The 17033-nt window shown below is 40.2% G+C and overlaps 1 protein-coding gene across 7 annotated transcripts; it reads left to right on the plus strand.

The window, feature by feature from the left end:
• Window positions 1-1775: 1775 nt before the first annotated feature.
• LOC120589070 (low-density lipoprotein receptor-related protein 6-like) lies at window positions 1776-17030 on the plus strand. 7 transcript variants are annotated; one of them, XM_039846477.1, is made up of 11 exons: window positions 1776-1954; window positions 2464-2674; window positions 4283-4521; window positions 5420-5549; window positions 6934-7932; window positions 9537-9738; window positions 9822-9984; window positions 10161-10363; window positions 11145-11451; window positions 12114-12239; window positions 14832-17030. In XM_039846477.1, exons 6-10 carry the CDS (start codon window positions 9541-9543, stop codon window positions 12221-12223), a joined length of 981 nt encoding a protein of 326 aa, XP_039702411.1. In that variant the 5' UTR covers window positions 1776-1954; window positions 2464-2674; window positions 4283-4521; window positions 5420-5549; window positions 6934-7932; window positions 9537-9540; the 3' UTR covers window positions 12224-12239; window positions 14832-17030. The 7 variants fall into 7 exon arrangements, with proteins under 7 accessions (XP_039702411.1, XP_039702412.1, XP_039702410.1 ...); XM_039846478.1 differs by having other exon boundaries at window positions 16625-17030; XM_039846476.1 differs by lacking the exon at window positions 14832-17030 and adding an exon at window positions 13329-13556.
• Window positions 17031-17033: the final 3 nt, after the last annotated feature.

The following is a 17033-nucleotide window of genomic DNA, read 5'->3' on the forward strand; positions in this document are numbered from 1 at the left end:
CTGAATCAAATGGTATTCCACTGTCACAGGTTATTTGTTCTATATCAGCTCGTAAGAACCCGATTCTTCCTTAGGGTTGCAAAGTCTGAGTCTCCTAAAAAATAGAATATATACTTTGAACAAGACCTGGAGTGATGGTATTATAGCGGCCCACGAGACCTACCTGGTGACTGTGAATGGAGCAGCTCTTGTGCTGTGGAACAGGAGGATGCTGGAGCCCTTCTCAGTGTCAAAAGAGCCATACGTGAGAAAAATGATTATCCTGGCAGAGAACCAGGAAGTTCCAGGCAAGTCTTTCTCTGTGGGGTTATTCTTTAAGATCCACTTTACCTGGCTCTTCTCAGTGTGTTTTTATAGGATAAAATCCTGGATATCTTTATGTTTGTACTGGCAGTTGTTTCGACCCACAGCTCAGCAGGCCTTCTCCCTAACTTGTCCATGTCCTGGAAGAGGAAGATTCTAACATGGTTCTCAGAGTTGCTAAATGACACATGTCCTTGAGCGATAATCTGAGAACTCTGCACACCATGACCCCTTTTGAGAATCCTCTTGCACATTAGCGTATTAAAGCTCTTAATCTGACAGTTAAGAGAGCCACTGATTTTGCTCTAAGCGGCTTCCCGAACTGATTTGACTAAGGAACCCCTTTTCCCACAGCAGTGGCATCTTATGGAGCACACTTTGTGAAGTGTCTCTGGAGCTGTGGGTGCCAGGCCAGGTAGTGCTCTCCTCCTGTAGAAGCTATGTCTTGTCATTTAGATTAACCCATTTAAAGATTAACCCATTTAAAACTGGTTTGAGATATATATATATATAGGTATATATATAAGTATATATATATATATATATTACCTGAAATATATATGTGTGTGTGTGTGTAACACACACAACACACACACACACACACACCCCTTTGCAACAGAGCTAAAAAATCTGATCTTAGATCATAAGGAAAAAAAAGAAGAAATCCTATCATAGGATTCATGGCTTTATCAGCAGAAGTGGCTGGAAGTCCTAAGGAAGAGCAGAAGCGAAGAGCAAAGAGGGATGGAAATATTCCTTTTTTATGTACCCAATCCACAAAGGTCTCTCATCTCCCTTTTCTGCCTCAACTGCCTTACGTATTCTCTCATCGGTTGGTTTAACCTGATCTTAAGGATTAAGAAGCATTAGGTATAGGACATAGGTAGTAACATATGCCAATAAACAGTTAACTTTTTGGAAACAAATCCAGTTTTGATTTTTCTACTAACAAACTTGCTAGGATGCTGCAATAATTGCTGATGAGTATTAATTGGTAACTTTTCATAAGGTAACTTGCACATCTCAGCAAATGAGTGTTCACCTTATGCTGACCCCTGTCTAGACCATAAAATGCTATAGCAGGGAACTGCATAGAGCAGGTCCCTGTCTTCAGTAAGTACCTTACTTTATTTTTCACTCCCAGAATATAGCATCAGGTGGTAACAAAAAACAAAAACAAAAAAACAAAAACAAACAAAAAAAAACAAGGTTAAAGATAATAGACCTGAAAGGATAAAACAATTTGCCCAGATTCAAAGCCATTAGATTATAGGCGAATGTACCACACTTAATCTAAAGGTTAGTCTTTGGGTCAGTTTTACTTTTTCTTCCTACAAGGTAGGAGGATGTAGCTACCCAACCACGACCTGGTTTTCTGGAGGAGGGGCACAGTAGAAGCACATCTCCATTGACGAAATCTAATGGACCACTTTGCTGAAGCAGCTTCTTATTCTAGATCTGGAGGTTGAAGGAGCAGCCGCAAGCACCCATCTTACTCGTCCCCCCACCACTCCCTCTACTTTGTACCCAATCTTCTGACCTCTGTCAGAACGGGAAGGAATGCATATCTCGGGAGTACCTCTGTGATGGTGGGCGTGACTGTCAGGATGGCTCCGATGAAGAGACTGTTCCCAGCTCTGCAACAGATCAGGTCTGTCACCATTTCCCCTTCTTAGTCTTTTGTTCCAGGTACACTGAGTCAGACTTGGGTGCATGGTGTGAATTGCCAGAGTATTTATTATCATTATACTTGCTTTTCCTTGATAAATTTTCATAGATAAAAGTCATAGTCTGTCAGAATACGGATTCTGTGAGGGCTCATTTTATGGCTTCCTCATTTCTTCAAATTTGTTTAAGTGTTCCAATATCTGCCTTTACATAGCCGGAGTCACAGAGCGACCTTGGTAGGGTTCTAACAAATCGTTCAAGTAACCAACCAAATGTAAGGTCATATTTAAACAACCTAGTTCAGCTTGCTAACCTAATTGACCTAAGGACTTTATTGAAGCTTGCGTATAGATCAACTAAAATACAGAGCCCAAATAACATGCAGTCTGTCTATTTACCTCTCAAACTCCAGAATGAGGGCAAGTTAATCTACTTTTGAACCTTCAGCATGACTGAGTGCATGGTGCTAGCTTTTGGCCCTTTCCGTTTAAGGGGTCTTCCAGTGTCTGGACAGAAGCAAGTGCATTGAGGAGAAATACCGCTGTAATGGGGCTCAGCAGTGCTTGGACTGACGAGTTGGACTGCTGGAAACCCACTGAAGACTGTTCTCTGCGCTGTGACAACAAGACCCACTGTATCCCTGAGAGCTGGCTATGTGATGGCAACCCAGACTGTTCTGACAAAAAAGATGAAAAAGGATGTAGTAAGTTCCATGAAACTTCCTAGAGTATTTAAAACCGCATTTCAGTTGATTCTCCTTATTCATGTAGTTATGTTCTATAGTTGCTACGATCACTGAATTAGCAGATATTGAATCATTGCTTCTAGAATAAATACAAAATGAGATTTCTACAAGTCTCTGGTCACAACATTTTTGTCAACCAATAAATATATAACCTTATTTTATGTGTTTCCATTTAAAGACAACTTAATATATATTGTTGGCTCATTAATACCAAAGTCACAGCCAATGGCACAATACGTCATGCCTGAACAACGACCATCTAGCACACATATTTTTCTCCATAATGCACATCATAGACTTCTTGCACTTAGGAACACTAGACTGCATATCAGCACTACACTCATTTTAAACAACAGAATCACCAAAAAGTACAAAAATGTGAAAAGCATGGCCCTAAAGAGACTGCAAAAAGGACACCTACGTATAGTATGAGAAATGAAATGACAGCAGAGCGTTGCCTTGTTCCACCTCAACTGGAAACACATGTGTCAGGCAACTCAGTACTTCTGCCACTTTGTATATCTTGGGAAATAACCATGAATGTGTGGGAGTATTGATTTTGGGGGTTACAAATAAATTTTAGCAAGGAGGGAAATGTGCAAATACTGAATCCACAAATGAGGACTGACTGTAGTTACTGCAGAGTTAACAAATTAAGATGAAAGTTTCTGAGTAAGGGGGGATTTGGAGATCATGCTGCAACATTCTCCTTTGCATGAAAAGAAGATTTCTGTAAGTGAAAAACAAATCTACTACCGAAATAAAGGATTATTTCTTACTGAGCTAAAATCTACCTCCCTGAAGATTTTAATTTTGGTCCTACATCTTCTCATGGGATGGGCCATCTCATTCGTAGATGTCATTTCTGTCTCTTTATTTTTAGGGGATACATAATCTTTATTTCTATTCTTCCTAATCATGTTGTGAGATTAGAATAGAAGAGAGAATGTGGAGAATTGAAGTGGGAAGAAGAGGAGTCTGGGTAAGGTATCATGATAGATTTGGATGTGGAGGCAACTGAGTATCTACAGCATATGACAACTTGGGCTTATGAGAAGGACATCGGGAGGAAAGATACATGAGAAGGAAGTAGGGAGGAACCCAAAGTATAAATTTTGCTGAGGACCTGACTCTTTTTCTTGAACCAATTCAAGCAACTTCTATCTGTAGGAATTGAGTCCAAGAACATAAATTATAGAATATATTGGGTATTGTGGGGAGATTTCTTTTCTCATGGATGATATTAAGGGGCCCAGAGGAAAATCCCACTATCCTTCCTAGTCCAGTGTCCCATCCTTGTCCCTCAGCCTTTGTTCGTAGATGTCATTGCTGTCTCTTTATTTTTATGGGATACATAATCTTTATTTCTAGGACAGAGAGGATTTTCTGGGCTAGCTTGGTAGGCCTTTTCTGGCCTAGCACTGTACTTGAACTATCTCTCTGCCCTAACGCATGCTGAGGCTTAGTTCCCAAGGTGACAGCAGAAGACCAGGAGTTTTCAAACCACTTCATTTGCCATTGATTCACTTCTCCATCTGAGTTCTTACTTAATGCTTTATTTTTCAGTTCATGAAAAATGCAGCACATCTGAATTTAGATGTGAGAATGGCCAATGCATATCTTATTCTCTGCATTATGATGGGAACCGAGACTGCCTGGACCACTCAAATGAAGATGGCTGTCCTATTTCCTGGCCCCTGCAGTGCCCATCGGGGCAGGTGAAGTGCCCCCAAAGTGGAGAATGTGTGTTGGCGGAGTGGATATGTGACCATGACTTAGACTGCAGAGATGGAAGTGATGAGAAGGTAGCCCAGTCTTCTTGCAGAAAAATAAACTAGATTTCTAATCACAGCAGTAACACACACGTCCCTATAAAAAAACTCGGGAAATCAAGAATAGAGAAGTTGCCCATAATTACTCCCCAGAAGGCCACTCGTAATTACACCAACATGTCCAAAGTGTTAAGATCCTCCTGTTGAAAGTTAAACTTTTAAGAGGTTTTTTATTGTAGGTTTATAAGTGTTAGGCCTTGATGGCCGTGGCTTAAATGTCCTACCCAGAGAGATGCTTAGCTCTTCCCATAAAGTATGCTGAAGTTACCACATTGCGTGAGATACAGCCTGGGCTTGAAGCCTACTGCTTGCATTTGACCTTAAGAAAGTACTTACTCCCAAATGCTTTATTTACTCATTAGTAAAATTGGTTTAAGGTGTGCCTTGTAGCACCTGAGGGGTCAAAAGTAGATCTAAAGGCTCTGGGATATAGCATATGCACAGATGTCCCCTCCCTTCCTCTTGTGCATTCTGCTCCAGACCTGAGTATCCAAGGCAGATTAGGTAAAAAATATGTTGTAAATATTAATGTACTAGGATGTGAGTTAGACATGGTGGGAAGAATTCTAGAGAAGAGTTTCTGGAGCAGATTGTTTTGTTTATGCTTCTTAAGACTTCCTGGTTTGACAAAATAAGACATTTCTTCCCTCTTCCCACTCACATTTGTATCACCAAGAACTCTTCCTATAAATTCCAGCTACAGAAAGAGTTTCTTATGATCCCTGTCACCTCCAAGTCTTTAGGCTCTACCTGGCTTGGTTGCAGAAGGGTCTTGAGAGTTGTCTCATAAACACAGACGTCCTCTTCCCCTAAGAACCCTCTCCTGGGTGCTGAATGTAGGCGTTGCTAAGTCTCTCACTGTCTCCTCAAGGACTGTGACCTTGAGGAGCTTTGGTGTGGCTCCAGGCAGTGGTCCTGTGCCAGGGGAGACCAGTGTGTGCCTGATTCGTGGCACTGCGATGGGCAGCGTGACTGCAGGGATGGCAGCGACGAGGCCGGATGTGAGTGTGGGGGGCTCACACTAAGGGAGAAGGCAGATGGCTTCAAGAGGCACCTACCTCTTGCTTCTGCTTAGCATGAGAAACCAACTGAGCAATCAAATGCTACAGGACCTGAAACTCATTCCTTTACCAGAATGGAGGCATCTTGTACACAAGGGCAGCCCTGCTGTGGGAGGGGTGTTTGAGGAGTAGACCATGAAAGTAGAAAGTCATCCTCTCCGGGCTCTCCTAAGAAGTGCCAGAGTTCTGAGTTCCGGTGTCACTCCTACACCTGCCTCAACCTCAGCCTTGTGTGCAACGGGAAGGAGGACTGTGCAGATGGCTCTGATGAAGGTAGAAAGTGCTAATCATCAGCATGCAGCCAAGCACAATGTTCCCACACCTGCTACCAGTCCACACGTGGGCCTGAGTTCTTCAGTTACTGTTTTCTAGCATCTCTAAACTTTGTTTAGTGAAAGAGGGCAAATTCTTCATTCAAGGCTCTCCCTGACTGCTCCTTAAGGTCTAAGTCGGGGGTCCCCAGCCCCTGGACCGCACACTGGTATCAGTCCTAGCTTGTTAGGAAGCGGGCTGCATAGTAAAAGGTGAGTGGCCAATGAGCAAAGCTTCATCCCCAGTGTTAGCATCACTGCCTCAGCTCCACCATACATCATTGGGCACTAGATTTTCATAGGAGCGCCAGTCTCTGGTGCCAAAAAGGTTGGAGACCACTGCTCTAAGTCTTACATGAGAGAGCTGTCCTGACCCATCTACTGATGGCTCTGTGCCTGAGCATTTCCGGGCTTCTGGTGAGTCCTTTCTAGTTCCTTCCCTATTCTGTGTCACCACTCAGCCTTCAGAAACTCTACTACAAAGGTTTTTTCCCACCTCAGCTGTGAACTCTGGTTGACAGGGCTAAGCAAGAAGTTTTTGTGGAAGTCCCATCCATCGAGTATTTCTAATGGGACTGGCCTTAAATTGAGGACTGCCCATGCATTCTACTAACATTATTAGTTGGCTGAACATAGTGACCTTGGTTCTGATGGGCAAGTAGAAGAAAATTATGTTCTGATGTCTGGTCATAGAAACATCGCTTTTGGTAGACAACCAGTTCTGTTAAGTCTATGTACCTCTTCACTCACCGATTATGCTGGGGTTCTATGTGTCCTCATCTGAACTTGGACACCTTTGTTAACTCCGGACACATGGTGGTGGCAAGGGAGTGAGGTGTGTGGGAGGACTGATAGGAAGAGAGTGACTGTATTCAAAATAAAGTTGGTCCTGAGAACCATTTGAGTTGCTAAAATTGAGTGTATTGCCATGGGCTTTTTATAGCAAGGTCAAAGCCTTTTTATCAATGTTGTACTGTCTTCATAAAGTCTTAATGTTTTCCATCTTCTTTCAGGTATATGCTTGTAAGCAAGGCTTTGAACTGAAAAATAGTGGCCGAATCTGCAAGGATGTGGATGAGTGCCAGAAGCTGGGTAGTCGGCCTTGTAGTCAGACCTGTATCAATACTGAGGGCTCCTATAGTTATACTTGTCATGCTGGCTACTCACTGGAGCCTGATGGCCATACCTGTAAAGCAACAGGTAAACTGGAACTGGGGATATCTCCTAGGCCCTGGATCATAAGCTTCGAAGTCTTAAATCTTCCAAGAATACCAATGCAAATCTCTCTTTCTCAGGTCTTAAATGCCCCAGCCTGCTTTACCTGTCTTCAGGGCAAGCCTAGCACAATCCCAAAGCACACTTTTTATACTTTGTATTTCATACTGAATTCGAGTCTGAAAGTATATACTAATTAAGGCATTATTATAACTTATTAGTTATAATAAAACCATAACTCTGGCCTCTGTATCCATGGGTCAGCCTCACCTGAAGTTATTATAAGTGTCTAAAGTCCTGACAAGCACTTCTTTCCTGCCCACCTACCTCCACAATATTTAGTTAGAAGTGTGGTTTCTAATTTAAGCTAATCATAACTTTTATACGAAGTATCTTAAAACTGTGGGTATTCGCTTAACCATTACATCAAGAGAAGGGCTACCTAGATACCAGATGGCTGGTATCATAGCCCTGGCAATGAGAAGGCAAAGACTACTTTGTCCTCTAATTCCCTAGCCAATGCTGGGTTTCACTGTTCAAACCCTAAGGCCATACTGAAAGCACTTCTCATTCAATTGGTACTGAACCAATCCTGCTTGTGGCAATTCAGTGTAACCTACTCCTCTATGGATCGCGGAGCTTTAAAGAAGATATTCTGGTAACTACAGACAAGAACCTGATTATTTCATCTATTGACTACGACTTAATGGATCAGAAGGTCTTCTGGACAGACCTCGGTGCGGAAGGTATTAAGTGGATAAGCATGGACACAAAGAAGAAAGGGACTGTGGTGAAAGGTATGTCCTTTCATTAGGGCAATTTCTCATCTTGCCCTGACTAAATACACATAGCATAGAAAATATAATGAGTGGCCATTAACGTTCTAATCATTTGTTTAATTATATCTCCTTAGCTAAAGGAATTAAGGCTTGCTAGTTGGTTAGAAATTGAAATATGCATTGTCATCTCAATAGACACAGGAGTCAACCAAACTATCAGCCAGTGACCAATGTTTGTAATGGCATCTTCCTCTACAAATAGTACTTTGGAGCATTTTAAAGAAGACTGCTCTGATGGAGATGCATTTACTAGTTGAAAAACTAATTAACATGGCATGCTAGTTTGATGCCCATGAGCTCAAACCCAGTAAAAGCTATAATTTAAGCTAAGTACACATGTTGAATGGTTTCCTCTCTTCAGGGATAAAATCAGATTGTATAGTGGTAGACTGGATTGCGAGGAATCTCTACTGGATGGATGGGACAGCTGGCCAGATTTTGGCGATTCAGTTGACTGCTAATTGGAGAAAAAAATCTGAGTACACAATTGTCCTCAATGATGACCTGAACCAACCACTGTCTTTGGCTTTAGATCCCCTAAGTGGGTGAGTGCAGTCATCACAACTACTGGTCAAGTCCTTTAGGCTTGTTTTTCCTCTTTAGTTCTTCTTTGGTTGTGTTCACTGGACACAGAACAAGTGAATAGAAACCTTTTCTGACTTTACTTCAGGTTTTATGGTGATGTGGATCAATCACACACATAGTAATTTTAAAATCTTCTGGAGAAAGTCCTTTATTTCAGTTAAGCGAGATATAAGTTGCTCATTTGGTGGCCCACCTATATTTCCTTTGCCAAAATTAACAAATATACTTCTGAATGGAGAATTTGTATGGCTTTAATATTGCAGGAGGAAGGAGAATGGAACTAGAGATAGTGTTTAATTTACAATAATGTGCTTGGTGGTGGGGGAAGGGGGGGTGGATAATTGTGTGTTGGGGTTGAACCTGGGTTCTTCTATCTAGAGTCCTTTCTCTCAGTAAAGGGCCAGGAACTTAAGAGACAACATTTCCTACTTGGCAGAGCCAAGCCTTCATTGGGACAGCCATATGCGTATTGAATGAACAAATAAGACAAAGCAAAACTCAGGATTCAAAGGTAACCCAGATTGGGCACCCTATCTCTGCTTTTTAAACCTTTATAATACATTCAACCAGGAATCTATTAACATGGTCCTCAGGAAACTGGCAGTAGTTTCTGATGCATCTAATAGCTTGTGGCCATGAACAAGGTCTGGGGCACAAGTCTGTTTGTGGAACTAGCCTACTTTCCAGCCCGGAAAAGATTGTCAGATTCCACAGATATTTTCCGTGCCTTAGGGAGTACTGAATTCCTTGCCTCCTTGTACAACTGTCATGATATTTTACCCCAAAATGATGACTAAACAACCACCAGAAAATATCAAGGGAAACCTTTTACTACTTCACAATTATGCTTATGGAATAGACCAAGTTTAAGTTTGAAGAAAAAATAATTAGGCTGCAAATCACTGTTTTAAGGAATTAATTGATGTTATTTTTTGTGAGGTAATACTTTATCTCAAAGCTGACTTTTATCCACATAGGTTAATGTACTGGTCTGAAATTGGAGGAGAGCCCCACATAGAACAAGCTGGAATGGATGGTAGCAGCAGAAAAGTGCTCCTCAGTCAAGGTCTTGGCTGGCCAACTAGCATAGTTCTTGACCAGTTGAGTTGGAAGATATTCTGGTCCGATGACAAATTTCACTGTATTGGTTCTACCAATCTAGATGGTACCGGTACTAGCGTAAGTGTTCTTTTGGCATTAGGTTTGTATGAAGTGTCATGTGCCTTGTGTAAAACTCATTCCAGAAACCTTCACCATTTTAGATGTTGCAGCTCACACAAATCAAGAGCCCCTTTTCGGTTGCTGTATTGGAAGATAAAGTCTTCTGGTCTGAGATGAAGACAAGAACAATACAGCATATGAAGAAGATGACAGGCAAGAACAGGGCTGTCCTCATCAAGCATTTTGAACAGCCTAATGGACTCATTCAAAATGTACTCTTCAAAATATTCCCCCTAATTCTCCTTAAAAAGGCTACATGTATGAGTTCCCCACATACACACTGGTGTGACATTCATCCGTAATGGTTAAAAAGCAAGATTTATTCATCTGCTATTTTTAAGGATTTACTAATGTGTGGTGACATCTAGCTGTTTTCTTCCAGATAATGCATGAAGTGCTAGAGCCTAGGTCTTCTAATCCTTGCCTGGATACTGGATATTCTCACTTGTGCCTTCTGAGCACACAATCCAAGGAAAGCTGTCATTACCCCATTGGATTCTTGCTTGCAGACGATGGCATCAACTGCATTCCTATCAAGGATTCTGCATTTCTATTCCTTGCATTGCCCACAGTTATCATACAGGTACCGTCCATAGGCTTTGTCACATGTCAGTGCTTAGGTTATGTTCTATTGTAGACTGAGTAATTTAAATTCTTCATATGCAGTTATAAATAGTAGGGGCTCTTTCCTTTGAATATTCTTCAAATACAACTTAAATTTTGGTATTCTCTGTGTGCTGAGAGCTATGACGACCAAAATAAAGTAGCTATGAAATGAAGACCACTCCTATTTAAATTCCTTTAAGAAATGCTTAGTACACCAGAATACAGCAAGGTTTGTTTAGTTTAGTTTATTTAGACAGTGTTGTTTAGTTGTCAGAGCACTTAGCCCATGACACAGAGCAATTCCAAATAAAAGCAGCTCAGCTGTGTTCTAGTACATTTTGTGGGGGTGGGGTAAGTACATTTTGTGAGGCAACTTTTCTTAAATCATAGGATAAAAGGCACTGACAAGCAAATCATCCCTAATTTCTATCATCTAGAGGACTTGTCAATTTTGGCATTTTTAAATGACAAAACAAACTTTGGAGTGGAAGATTGACTTTAGTTTCAGTAAGATCTTAATAGTAGAGTCTCATGTAAAAGGGAGGGCCTTTAGCAGAGGAGTAAATCTTTAAAACATGAATTTGAGGAATTTTAAGTGTTTGAAACTCCAGGAAGGGAGAGAAATAACTGCTATCTACTTTTAGAAGACAGAATATATGAAAAACTAAACTTAAGTATCTTAACATTAATGCAAAATCAAGATGACAAATTAGACTAGACTCAACTGGTACCATCTACCTGACTTCTTTTTTTTATAGATTTATCTGAAAAATCTAGACACTTCACTAGGACAAGCAACTTTACCAGAGCATAGGGTACTTCCCGTTACCACTGTGAACCATCTGACATCAATGGACTGCCTTGTCCAGGAGAAGGCACTCTACCTTTCAGAGTTGGATAATGGTGATATTAGGCAACTGAGGCTCAAAGAATCTGGAAATCTGTCTTGGAGGAGAATCATATCTGCAGAAGGGACAGTAATCGACCTTTCTGTGCACTGGTTGAGTGGAAACGTATACTGGATTGACAGTGAGAATCCTCACATCAGTGTAGCTTCTTCAGAAGGCCAGTATTTTACTGTCTTGTTCAGCGAAAATCTTTACTGCCCAACCTCTGTTGTGCTCCATCCAGCTACTGCAGTCATGTGCTTTGTGGATCTGGGTTCCTAGGGTGACGCTAGGCGTGGCGCCAGCATTGAATATGCCTCTATGGATGGCAGCAGGAGGAGGGTGCCGTGGCAGGAATCTCAGGTCCCTGTGGGCCTGACCTTTTCAGATTCAGGGACCCAAATATACTGGGCTGATACTGGTAAGCAATTATTACCTATACCCTAAATGTGAGTCTGAGGGACCTTAGCCAGATGAAATAGTGATATTCTACTCTCTGGTCTTCAGCCATGACTTCAAATAGATTTTCAATCTGAGTTTACAATTTTCTGCACCACCTTTCAAACAAATACAATCATTCCCCAACCCGAGTAGCCTATAACAGACCACAGAGTCATGCAATAGCCCCTTCATGAAGGAATAAAATTGAGAACTTAACAAATATGCATGAGCAAACCTTTGTGTATCACTATTAATGTGGAATGAATGAGAAACTGGTCTTCAGAGAATGCATGGCAGCCAGTGCCTTCCTGGAGGGGAGGCTGGGCAAGACATAAAGAGCTACAGGATAGAGCACAGCTGTTTTGGGCTAGGTGAAGTAAACTGAACCTCTCTTTCTAGGGAGAGGACTCATAGAAAGTATTCAACAAGATGCCTCTAGATACAGAGTTGATTGCAGAGGAATTCTGGGCCTTAACCACTTTACATACGGCAAAGGCATGATGTTCTAGACAACAATTGATGATGGTATGTCTTAATTCTACATCTGATTGTCTTTGTGATCTGGATTTACTCCTCATCATCTACAATGAATGTGCTACTGCTTAGCACTGACCGTTGGCAGTATTTTTCTTTTGGAAGACTAGCTGAACAACTTATCTGTTCTAACATGTATGTGTAACAGTGATTCTGTGACTTGGAGGAGCTTTGACTTATTTGATTATTCTTTATATGAAGATATTTAGTCCTGTGCTGCCTGAGATTTGTGGCATTCATACGAGGCTCTCTACTTTGGAGGACACCATAGTATGGTAGAGAGAAAACTGGACCAGAAAGAGGAACTAGGTTGTATAACTTTTCCATCAGTCAGTAGCTATTAGCTGTAACATCTTACCTGTAAAATGAAGACAGTACCTGTTTCAGTTGACTAAATACATACAAAAGTACTGAATGAATTATAGAGCATTCTATATTTGTAGGGTATTTCTAGTATATTCAAAGAGATTGTCCTAAACCACAGTGCTCTAGTATATTATTTCTGGCTAGAGTCTAGATTTGCTAAAACTGGAAAATGCTGTGTAAGATAAATCTGATTCTTTTTATTTCCAAATGCTGGTCCATTGATCAGTTGGGCTGGCCACATCAGAATTACAAAAAGCTGTCAAGTCCTACCCCAGAGATGCTAATTTATTAGGTCTGTGGTAAGACCTTGGTCATCTATTTTAAAATCCCCTGGTGACTCTTGTTGTAGATAAGTCATTTTCAGAAATAGAACAATGTTTAAAATCATTATTCATCAATTGTATGGATTGCATTTAAGTGTCACAGATCTTAATTTTCTATCTTTAGATATCTGGACATATGTGAATATGTTCAATATAGCTTATTAACACCTGATTTATTTTGGAAAAAGATATAAAATGTTTTCTATTTATCTTGAAGTTTCTTCTCAGAAACAAGATTTAGAAAAATACATGTCTCTTCTGGTTACTCTGTTACTCAACTGGAGTTTATACAAACAAGTGACTGTTTTCACATTGAGCAATGCTCTTTGCCCAGGAAATCTTAAAATAAAATTTCACTTTTGTTAATGATTGTCCACTGGTTTTGTTTCAGCCCAAATCACTAAAGTTTGGTACAGCAAGGCAGAACTCTCAGAAAACCAGTGGTTCTAAGTAGATCAGAATATTGTGGATTTAAAAGTTTACAGGAAGCAAACTTGCAATGATTATGACAATGCTGAAGTCTACTGAATTTCCCTATGGAGGGGATGCGCCATCCTGCAATATCTCCTTGACATATCTTTGTGTTCTCCATTAAAATATTTCTCTGGCAATTCCCATAGATCTGCATAACTCTCTTGTCTTTATGCAGTTGTACACAGTCTGATTCTGGTATATAACTAATCCTGTTACTTATCTAGCAGACATAATAATGGTAAGTATATGGGCTAGGGTTTGGTAGACCTGGGTTTTATTTTAGTTCTATTATTGCATATTAATTACAATAGTGTTATAATCAAAATCCCCTTTTAGCTCTAATGTGGTAGTGGTATTAATCTTCATTCTACTCATTGTCACTTGTACCTACTTGGGATATTTACTAATCCTTGAAATATCAACTTGAGGGATGCTCAGATGTTTTTCTCCACCCTTCTTATAGACACAAATGGAGTGCCTAATTGCATGTTTGGGGAGGATGATGATGGGCTTAGTTAAAGTAGTAATATAAGAAATCTGTTCCTAGTGGAGAATAACACCAAATAATATAAGCTCAAATAGTTAACCATATCTACCATGTATGATGAGTATATTAGTATGATGAGTATATTAGTCTTAAGAGAATGCTGCTCCATTGCTATGTTTTTGAAAGCTCACCTTTATAAACTGGTATTAGTCATGTTTAAACTCCTCCTGTCTTGCCTTTGTGGGGAGAACAGTTTTAGAATTCTTCAGTGTGATAATGGTCACACAAGTGATGATAATCTATTACTTAGTTCTGAGTACCATAAGGAAGTTCTCTGTCACCATTAAAGTAGGCTTTATCTGTACTACACACATATCTATTCCACAACTTCTGGAATATGTCAAAAGGTAAAATCTCACTAGAAGTTAAAGTTTACGACATAAGCTTTGGAGAACTATGGGAAGCTATAAATGGCTGACTAAATCAGACGCTTTGGTTTTTTTCCCTTCCATCCTCATCTTTACTTCTGGCAACCTATAATCTGTAATTTTGACTCTTAGAGGGATAATAGAGTCTACAGTCCCCATGTTTTCATTTAAAGAAAGTTTTATTTCTAGGACCCATCTAGTTCTGATCTTCAGTGCTTGGTGTGAGAGGAGAAAACTCATAATGGGGTCTTGAATGAGCCAGAGTTCACCTCCAATTTTCTTAAGCTGGTTCCTTGTCTGAACTCCTAGGTTTCTAAAGCCATCCTCATCCATAAAGAAGAGTCATCATTCACTTGGTACCTAGTGGACTAAAAGGAATTAAATCGAAGAGCTGTCTCCTCTGGGAAAAACATCTGGGTCCTGTAACTCTAATAGTGTATTTGCAGAAAATTTGCAGAAGACCCTTCTGAAAAAATCTAAATTAATATATATTTTTTTGGATGGGGGGGTGAGATCCACAGGTAGTAACAGCTGCTCGAAAGACAATGGAGGATGTGGCCATATTTGTTTACCAAATCCTGAAGGACAGACTTGTAAATGTTCCCATGGGTACTACTTGGCTGACACAAATAAATGTATTAAAGCTGTCCAGTGCTCTGCACCATTACAATCCTGTAAGGATGGTCAGAAGTGCATTTTCATGGAGCAAGTTTGTGATGGTCAGGCTGACTGTCTGGATGGATCTGATGAAATGGGCTGTGAGTAACTCCTAGCCAGGACCCACTGTTCATTACCATGAATGACTTACTTTAAGTAATATCTAATTCTATAAATGTGTTAAGGAATACAAGAGAATGTGTATAAAGCTGTCATATTAGTACATAACACTATTGTGTTAGTACTTAAATGCGGACTGTAGGTGGTTGTTATAAAAATCCTGTGCCAAATAGTGCCTTTGTGGAAAGGTGTTGTCATGGCCAGTCAGCTGACAAATTACAAGATCATAGCTGCTTGTAACAGAATTCTATGGCTACAGCTCCAATGGTATCCAAGTCCTGTGAGCTATAGAATTAAAGGGGCAGTGGGCTTGGTACTGAAAATGGTGATAACTAGTAAAGAAAAAGATTTAGGAAAGGAATCTTACTGTGAAGAGTTCTCAGTGACTTCTCAATTTAATTCTAATCTTCCTAAAACCTGACTAGCTGAAAGACAAGTTATTATTGCTAATCACTTCATCTTTAGTAGAAAAGATGGATTTTCCCAGAATTGATTCTATGGTCTTGCAAATAGGATGGTTTTGTTGAAAACCCTGTGTTGGCAGTGACTTAAGGAGGAGGGTCAACAAGTGAAAAATTTATCACCTTCATTACCTGGTTTTAAAACTAAACCAGAAACCTAACATGCCTTCACTTGCTCTTCCATTCTTGGTGACTTAAGCCTGAGAGTTGGCTCTGCTCCTTAATAATTATTTTACTCTGACTTTTACATAACGTTTTTGGATGGTACTGGGTGTATGAAGTTAGACTGGCTTCCTCTGGATATACCTTACCATGAGAGACCCTAAACTGCCCAGGATTGGACACTCCTGTGATACCAGCTTAAGGCAGATGCAAGAAGTAATTTTATTGCTGAATACTACTGTCTTCCCTCCCCATAGTTTGGTCTTTAGTGTTCACATGAGGAATGATACTTGTGCCAACAATAATAAAGAATTTGGTGAAATGTCATAAACACAAACATAACTTCAGGTTCCTTTTTGGTTAGAAGGACACTGTTGCCTGCTCTCTGCCTAATGTATGCCTCTCCCACCACCACCACTGGAATTGATTCAATATTTGCAACTTGTAGATCTTGCGAAACTTACTGACTTTAAACCTGCAACTTATAGATCTTGGACTCAAAAAAATTTTAAGTATTTATAGGTAAACTTACATTTAAAAAAATCTTTCTAGTCTATACATTTACTACCTAGATCTACCACAGCAATCCTTATAGAAATAAACATTATTGTAATGGAATTTGCCTTGGCTAAAACTGTGTATGCCATTATCTAATAGTAGATTGTTATGATAAATAGACTGGACCTGAAACCAAACATTTTAAGTGCTTTAAAATATGCAGTTCTTCTTATATAAATATTTAATTATTTTTTGTTTAGTCAAAAGTAATGGTAGTAATTTATGATCTCATACATTCAAATTTATTTGGTTAAGTCCATTACAATTCTTGTTCTTCTGAAATAGCTCTTAACTGATAAATATGTGCATATACTCACACTCATACCTACTATTTTTATAGGTGCTTATCCAGATAAAATTCACTCAGTACCAACACCTGAAAAGCCAGAAGCTGGAAAAATGGTGAATTTGAAAGCTGCTCAACCTCTCCAGGCTACCAAGCCCACCAACGCTAGTTATCTGGGTCCAGAAGGGATGAATTATCCTGTCAGAAAAACACTGATCCCTCCAATTCTCGCTAGAGAAAGCAAGACCTCAGAAACCAAGGAAAGAGGGGAGTCTGTTCAGCCCAAGGACTCACAGAGGGCAAAACATCTGCCTTGTAGCAGTGATTTCTGTAATGGGAGGGGAATCTGTACAATGGAAGGAGAGATGAGAAAATGCAGCTGTCTGATGGAACAGGGTCAAGAGTTCTGTGAAGAGGCAGTGCATGGACCCGCCCCTGGCCACATCGCCCTCAGCTTAACCAT

This window comes from Pteropus medius, unplaced genomic scaffold (genome assembly GCF_902729225.1).
Source record: "Pteropus medius unplaced genomic scaffold, Ma_sr-lr_union100, whole genome shotgun sequence".
Taxonomy (NCBI): Eukaryota; Metazoa; Chordata; class Mammalia; order Chiroptera; family Pteropodidae; genus Pteropus; species Pteropus medius.

What these genes read in the sequence shown, in the direction of transcription:
- LOC120589070 (XM_039846477.1), top strand. Translation starts at nt 9,541, where the DNA reads ATGTACTGGTCTGAAATTGGAGGAGAGCCCCACATAGAACAAGCTGGA. An exon ending in TAGATGGTACCGGTACTAGC is followed by an intron (nt 9,739 to 9,821) that starts GTAAGTGTTCTT and finishes TCACCATTTTAG; the next exon opens with ATGTTGCAGCTCACACAAAT. An exon ending in CAGTGTAGCTTCTTCAGAAG is followed by an intron (nt 11,452 to 12,113) that starts GCCAGTATTTTA and finishes CTCTCTTTCTAG; the next exon opens with GGAGAGGACTCATAGAAAGT.